Raw genomic sequence first — 8264 nt, 5'->3', positions numbered from 1 at the left:
TAGTACCACTTTCCACGATCGAATGGCGGAGTGTTACTACCACCCCGCAATCCACGCACTCATGAGCGACTAGCTCCGCCATGACGTTTAGCACAGAGCCGGCCCAAAGCGGTAGGGAAGAGAGGTACCCCAGGGCGGAAGCTTCGTTCACCCAATACCTTCCACAGCTCTCTGCAGGACGGCGGCAATGTCCCACCATCTACCGCGCAAAGCACGCCGCACTGGACCGAACGACGTGGCAAAGAATAGAAGCCTCCCCGCCGAGCACAACCCTCGACGTCCGAGTTGCAGCAGCAGGAGCGGCGGCGGGCGCAGCCGGGGCGAGAGCACGCGTGCGCGCGTTGCGGTGAGCTGCCGGCGTGTCTGTTTGCACGAAGCCTTCCCCGACTCGTGGAGAGCGCGAGAAGAGCCGGCGGGGCCAGCCAGCGCTGTCACAAGATGGCGTCGTCCAGCCCCAGCCACCGAGGCCCTCCGTCCGCTTCCCGCGAGTCACAGGTGTTGTCCAGACGGTCCCCCGGGCGTGGCGACGTACAGCTGCCTCCTGCGGGGGAAGGGGACCCGGTGCGTGACATCGCCGCGCAGCGGACGTCCCCGCTGCCGCCGGGCGGGGGGAGAGGGGGAGGCGTCCTCAAGCGAGGGGGCGCACGACCGCCGCCGGGGTCGGCCCTAGCGGGCGCCGCGTGAACTAGACCTCTCCTCCAGAACCCAACATGGCGCACACGTCATCCGCAAGCAAGACGGCGCGACTCAGCCTGCGGAGCAATGGTCACAACGTGGACTCAGACGCCTTGGACGACCGGTAAGCAAGTGACGAACGCTGTGTCCAGCCTTCTTGAGTCGAGTGCACCAGAGCGCGTGCACTTCGCGGCGTTGAGCGCGATAAGCTTCTTTGTGCCCGTACGCGACGCCTCGTGGGAGTCGCCCTCGCGCAACGCGTCTTCGCTGTGTATGTGTCTTCACGTCACGACCCATGCGGGAAGGGCATCGTGCACGGTTCTAGCTTTGTGTCTCAGTCGGAAACAGCCGCAGCTCTGGCGCGAGCGGATGAAGCGAATGCGGCGCGAGTGGGCTGTCTCGGCGCTGCCATGTCTTGGCATCGCCGCCGCGGCAACCTCCGCGGCCGCCGCTGTCCGGTCGATGCCGTCGCTCGTCGGCACGGGTGAACCTTCGGGCCTTGTCGCGCGCTCGGCCGTCGCTGCTGCCTTCCTCCGCTCGCGCTCTCGGGAGAGGGGGAACTCCGGCGGCCTGGCTCGCTGGGCTTGGCGTTCTTTTTCCTTTGCTGCTTGTTGCCGCCGCTGCCGCGTCGTGGGTGGAGTTGTCGCTCGGCGCGGTCTGCCGCGCGCGCGCCGGGGCTTCGCAGCTGCTACAGCAGGATGGAGCCGCGCCTTCGTGGACTTGGGGCCTCGCGTGCGCCTGCGTCCCCGCCTGCTGCTGCGCCGGTTCGCGCGCCAGGTTTGAACGATCGCGATCGCGTTGGGCTCCTTTCGCCTCGCGCACGGTGCGGTCTCCGTGCACGTGGCTGGAACGCGAGAAACAGTGGGCGTCTGTCATGCAGGATCGTCCTATCTTTCCCCGTGTCTGCAGGCTGGTTTTGTTTCTGCTGAAATTTCGGTTACGACTGCGATGACCATTTGTCTTTTCATGCTAAAGCTCAGCAGTAACGGCCCGCAGGTAATGTAGTCGAGCGTCGTTTGTGAAGTTCAGTGTAGGATACCTCGTTTCGGCGCGTGGCCAGTGGATGGTCCGGCTTTGCGGGGAACGTAATGGACCATTTGCAGAAATGCGTAAGTCAACTTCTTCGCAAGGCTTGTTTTCCGACCAACAGGCCGTGTTACCAGGCGACACTCTAGCATTCTTTGTGCAAACGAAAAAAAGTGAAGTTGCCTCTTCTGAGGAAACTCAGGAATGTCGCCAGTTTACTTCCTTCTTTCTCAAAACTTTCTAAAAATTTTCTGCGGAACAACACTGTCACGCTAACTTCCTCCTTTCACCCCCCACCCCCACATTCCCCCGCGCACTCCTAGCCAGAACAAGGAACAACCCACTCCCCACAGCAGTGACAAAGGACGCTATACCTCCTTTTCCTGCCTAGATTCTGCTGCAGGCCGAGTGCGACCATCTGGCGTTTTCATTCGCTCGAAGAATTTGTGTGTGTCGTCTGGGTCCGAGACCTTTGGGTTGGAAAACAAGCTTCGCAGAGAAGACGACTCAGAGGTTTCCGCAAATGGTCAATTATTTTGCACATTGGAAGCGCGCTCTCTGTGAAAGGCTCGCTCGGTGCACGAAAAGAGTGGGCGCAATATGCAAGGTGTCGGTCGTCCTTCAGGGTCTTTCAAACTCGTATAGCAAAAGGCGCTCTTCTCCTTTTCGCGCGATCTTGAAGGCACATGATGCCACGTGCCGGCCAGCTGCGCGCTCGTCTGCCGCGTCGGAGCTAACCAGGGCGTGCGCAATGGCGGTAAGTGGTGCCGGTAGCGGTAAAAGGCCGATTCACACGACGGACCGTTCGCCCGCGGCCCGTGCATCACGTGTTCGTGCGTCACCAAGTTGAGAGGCGTGCTATCGGCCCGCGGACTGGACAACCATGGAGTTTCAAGTGCCTCTCCCCTCGCGGGAATTAGCGGCGGCCCGCGGAGATGCGCGTGCCAGCTCTAGCAACCACCGCTCTTGCCAATATTTCGACTGCAGCATTTCGCTGAGTGAAGTTGAGCTGGCGCGCTGTTTTGACAAGCTGCACTGCGTTAGCTACCATGACAAAGCGGTCGTCTGGGCTCGCAAGACGGCCCCGGGCCATTGAGGAATTGGACAAAGGGCCACACCTGCACCATTCAATCGCAGTCATGGGTCGGGAGGAAAAAAACCAGTTTGACCAGCGTTGCCAAACGCTTGAAAATAATCTGGCAACAGTGGTAGACCCAGCGCGTCGTCTGCTCTTTTGGCCCGTCGCATCCGTTTGACGTCATCGGATCGCAGGCGAGTTTTTAGTGGCGAATGAACACGTGATGCGCGGGCGAACGGACCGTCGTGTGAATCGGCCTTAAGGGCTTTGCTTAAAGTCTGGTATATGGGTGAAAGCTATATAACCCCCTTTTTATTTTGCGGTCTTCAGTACTATCAAAGTATATGGCATTACGTCAAAGCTTAAACTGCGTAAAGCAACTGCATCATGATGGGCGTCCCCGTCCGCAGCTCCCTGGGCGTGCTTCGGGCGCCATCTATCATGCAGAAATGACACCTGCTGGGGAGAGAAACGGTGGATGGGTGGAGATGTCGCTACATTATGAAGTTTGAGGATCTTTACATTGAATAGTTTTAGAATAGGGGGATCTTAGCAGTTTTGGGGACAGAGGAAATGCGCAGAACACTAACCCGAAGGGCGCTATCGTCCTGCGCACTGCCTACCTGCTGTTCCCTTGCCTCCCTAACCGATGTGATCCTGCTGTTCTAAATGTCTCCATTACCTAGTTGCCGTGTTGGCTCATGCATTCGGGAATCAGGCAAGGCAAATTCAGTGTCTACTGGTGGAGTACCATTTTCTTCAGTTGCGGTGGACACGTAATAGTGTGCCACTGTGTACAAGTCAGAAAAGTGATGCCGGCGTATGAAGACCTGGCAGCTTAGACTAAGGTGGACAGATGCATCCATATCGAGCCTTCCTTGTCCATCGACAAGACATAAAATGGCGGTTTATAGTATTTTCATTTTCTTCAGCACCAGTTATCGCTGTTTGCCTCCCGGCTTCGTACATGACTAACGTCGTCAGCAGACACCGGCCGAACATGTCCTGGCATGCCGTCCCATACTGAAGTAATCGCCGCGGGCTGCAGCGCTGAAAACCGGCTGCGGACAGGAACCCATCTCCACACTACAATGTACCCCGGGCGCATGAATAGGCGCATAATCCTATCCTTCACAGTCAGCCCTTAGCGGAGAGGCAATCCACGGTGTGTGTGTGTGTGGGGGGGGCTGAAGGCTGGTCGGGCTCAAAGCCGGCTGTCGGGTTCGTGTACACGTGGGGAGTCGGGCTAAGTGACCGTCGGGTTGGGTTGGGCCATCCCGACCCGTTTGGCCGGTATGCTGGGCAAAGATCCTAGAACTGTTCGTATGGGTCGTCTTGGCGTTCCTTCTCCCCCTCTTCTAGCGTCGGTGCGTGGTTTCCTTACTCGACGATACGTGTAGCGGCGATCTCGGCCAGTCAGAAAAGGGTCCATATGAACGCGGCCGGGTCGCGCTGCATCAGTCCGACATCTATCGCGACCAGACTCGACCCGCTAGCGTCGGGCTTACGTAAACGAGGCTCACGAGAGCTTCCTGGGCACCCGCCGGCAGCTGCTTGCTCCTCCTTGCGAGTTCACCCGAAACGCCGCGACATGCTGCGCATGGGCTCTTGCCGCCGCAGCTTCGGCAAGGGCGAAGTCGTCTTCCTTGAATTGCGCCGTGCCTTGAGGAGGTAAAAAGAAAATAAAAGGCAGCCGCGTGACGTCGTCTGACGGGTCTTCTCAAGCTAGGTCGTCTTGAAGCCGGAACCGCTACAACAGGCCCTTACGTGAGGCCGACTTTCTGTCATGATTTTATGATGATTTACAGTTTGTCAGGTGAAGCCCTAAATTTTCTCTCCTCCTTGGATGCGACGAGTATGTTGCGTTTCGATGGTTAAGACTGTTGCTGCGGCTACAACGACAATAATAACAGTATTCATAAAAATAACTCTGTAGACCTGTTGTATGAGGGCCCGCTGGTCTTCCAGGTTATCGCAAGTCAGCAGCGCCTCCCACCGTTCAAAAGACGTATTTTCCGTCTGTAGTGTCTGGTTTGGCCCCACATATCCAAGAAATGTGGAAGAGTGTAGGGCGGGCCTGGCACCAGGGACAGGCGTCGGAGTATAATGTTGGGTGTATGAGATGTAGTGTATGGAGGTTTGGAAATGTGTTCGTCTGTATCTGCCGCCAAGAGACGGCATCTTGGGTGTCTAATTTCCTATGAGGTGGAGGGAAGTGTCTCCTTTGAAGACGCTGAAACTCGAGGCGTTCGTTATACCTAGAAGGTAGAGAGGTAAAAGCGGGCACGGTTTGTGGCCCCGCTCGGTTGATGGTGCCTCGAGCAAGTAGAGCATGTGCCCCCTCGTTTCCCTCCAGTCCCTCGTGGCCTGGGGTCACGTGATTTGGTGGTGCTTGGTGAGGGTTATAGTGCCCATGAGTCTGGTGACGTGCTTGGGCACTCGGCCTTTCATAAAGTTTCGACACGCGTGTTGCGAGTATGTGATCACATGAACGCTTTGGCCTTGGGACTCGTAATGCCTAATGGCAATGGACACTGCGGTGATCTCCGCAGCCGCTACTGTTTCGGCTCTTACAGAAGCAGTGAAGAGCGGCGAGAAGCGGTGGTCCACTGCCGCCACTGCGTACTTATCATGGTGCGGGTATGCTGCGGCGTGTATATAAACCACATTCGAGGAATTGGCTAGGCGTCGGCGTAGGCAGGATACCCGCGCTCGTCGTCTGCCTTTGTGAACGTCTTTAAGCATATGTTTCGGTATCGGGGCCACGCTGATTATTTCCTGTGTTATTTATCTATGGAGGGTTGAGCATCCAGTGCGCGCATCGATGTCTGCCACTTTGCCTACTCGGCGTAGGATAGCTCGTCCAGCTTGGGTGGTCTGAAGTCTTAAGTAGTTGAGATGCACGGATGGCTTCTGTTCCGTAAAGGTGTTGAAGATTCCTAGGACGGTCAGATGCTCCGTCGAGGTGTTTTTAGGAAGGTTAAGGGCCCTCTTGTATACCCCCTTATGATGGTGTCAACTTGCTGCTCTTCTCCCTTTGTTAGCGTGTGAAAGGGTACTCCGTACGTGATTCGGCTAATTACCAGTGCTTGCACCAGCCGAAGAGTGTATTCTCGCATTCCTTGGCGATTCTTGGTAATGCGGCTGATCATGCAAGCTATCTGTAAATTGCGCAGTAACTATTTCACATGCATCTCGGTGGACGCCTAACCGCGGTCTAACGGAAGGGAGGAAGGCGGGACTGAACGAAGGAAGAGAGGAAGAGGTGCCGTAGAGAAGGACTCGGGAGTAATTTCGACCAAGAACCTTGTTTTTAGCCAGCGGCCTTTTTTGTATACGTGCGCACTCTGCTTTCGCGTTTAGCATCGCGTAACAAAGTGCACTCGAAGGGCTGAAGCGCACTCCCCTAAGTGCACTTTATTTTGTTCGCTTGACCGGGGTATTAGTTCGTGTGGCGGCCACCGGGAGGGTGCGCTGCTGGAAAAATGTCCTATTTTTATTGAGCCCAGTCCCGAAAAGTATAACGATGCGCACTGCACTGCACTGTACTGAAACGACCGAAGCGCGACGGCCGCTTCTTCACTGCCTATACGCTTGCAGGCCATATTGATCGCGAGTGCTTACGTTCGAGCATGGGGCAATATCGATTGGCCAAGCATCTAGATTGGCCGACAGCACCGAGGTTGTCCTTCGGACGCCTCGCGCTTGCAGCATACTTTGGCCCTTCCGGCTTTCACTGGACAACGACGAGAAAGATTGGTCATTTCAAGCTGCTCTCTGCTGAGCGCTCTGAGTGGTAGCCATAGGTGGGCAAGATCACACGCATATTTCTCGAAGGTGGCTCCCTTTAGGGAAGTGGGGAACACGGGCGCAGTTCGGCAGCTGTGATAACGGCTTCAGTATTATATGCTTGTGATCTCCTGAAGGAGTAGTGATTGCATTATTAGTGGACACGGACATACTCAAGGAAAGATCTCCAGGCCGCTATGTATAGACGCCGGAGACCCTTCTGGTCTATTCTGGACATAGTCCAAGAAGAACAGCTCCAGCCCTTAACTTAGCCCCATCGCCCTACTGCCAAAGTGCAAGACAGGAGGACCGATGTCGACATTAGCAGCTTTTGTTCTGAGAAAGTCACTCCGACGACAACCGTATTACACCTGTCTAGCTTTTCTGTCGTCTCCCTGAGCCATCTTGCCTTTCTTCGCGAGTGGTAGATGGAGGAAACTTGGGAGACACTTAACGCACCTTAACAGTGAAGTGCGATAGCATTAAATATACTCAATAGTCGCTGCATACTTTGGTATAGCCGTGGCCAAGAAATGGTTCTAAATGGATTTTCCCGCCATTTTTTCTTGCATCTCTTCTCTTTCTTGCTCTTTCTGCCTTCTTTCTTCCGTGGGCAGGTTGGGATGACGTCACCGGGCACGCGACACCTCTCATTAATTTGTGAGCTTGTGAGACCCGGTTTGCTCTTCCCGAACAATGCAAGCAGGAACAGCTCCTGCAAGCCGCATTTCTGCACATATAGTTCTTCTGGAGGCTTTATATACTTTTCACGTAGGCCTGCTGTGATCCGAGTCATTTTATTCTTGGTCATTTCCATTTTTACTGAGTCATTCTTCGTCCGCCGGCGTCTTCGTCTCTCCCCTAGAAGTGGAGAGGGGCAGGTTGAGAGTGGGACGGTTGACAGGTAGCACGTACGTAGAAAGAGGCTAATCCACTTTAACACCTCATGGAATGGTAAAGGCTTCACACTGACGCTGACTCCGCCGGACAGTTTTCGTCTTCGTGGCCCTCCTAGTGCTATCGCATTAGTAAACGCTTACGAAATGACAGGCGATCGGTGGGCCGATCCGACGGAAATGGGTAGCATTAGCATTTAATTCCCCTTTGCATGACACGACATGATGACACACTTTCTTTTGCATCCAGCCTTACTGCACACATAGTGCTTCACACTTAGTACTTCACACTTGCTTGCTTCAACTTGATTACCCCTCGAGAGCAGGATCTCGCTCGTCTACTAAGCTGGTATACGCGGGTTCGAACGCGACCGCGGCGGAAGCGTTTCGATGGAGTAATAATAATAATAATAATTGGTTTTTGGGGAAAGGAAATGACGCAGTATCTGTCTCATATATCTTTGGACACCTGAACCGCGAAGTAAGGGAAGGGATAAAGGAGGGAGTGAAAGAAGAAAGGAAGAATAGGTGCCGTAGTGGAGGGCTCCGGCATAATTTCGACCACCTGGGGATCTTTAACGTGCACTGACATCGCACAGCACACGGGCGCCTTAACGTTTTTCCTCCATGAAAACGCAGCCGCCGCGGTCGGGTTCGAACCCGGGAACTCCGGATCAGTAGTCGAGCGCCCTAACCACTGAGCCACCGCGGCGGGGCGTTTCGATGGAGGCAAAACCTCCACTACGGGACCTCTTTCTTCCTTTCTTTCTTTCTTTCTTTCTTTCTTTCTTTCTTTCTTT

The 8264-nt window shown here is 55.1% G+C and overlaps 1 protein-coding gene across 1 annotated transcript in view; it reads left to right on the top strand.

Moving 5' to 3' along the window:
- The first annotated feature begins 615 nt into the window (after nt 1-615).
- The window catches only part of LOC144129242 (uncharacterized), a 51473-nt gene continuing 43824 nt past the window's right edge, over nt 616-8264 (top strand). The window contains exon 1 of the mRNA XM_077663249.1: nt 616-799. Within this exon, the coding sequence (XP_077519375.1) occupies nt 711-799 (89 nt within the window). The 5' untranslated portion in view covers nt 616-710. The remainder of the gene's footprint in view (nt 800-8264) is intronic.

Source organism: Amblyomma americanum, chromosome 4 (genome assembly GCF_052857255.1).
Source record: "Amblyomma americanum isolate KBUSLIRL-KWMA chromosome 4, ASM5285725v1, whole genome shotgun sequence".
NCBI lineage: Eukaryota > Metazoa > Arthropoda > Arachnida > Ixodida > Ixodidae > Amblyomma > Amblyomma americanum.
This window is presented reverse-complemented; position numbering and strand designations above follow the sequence as displayed.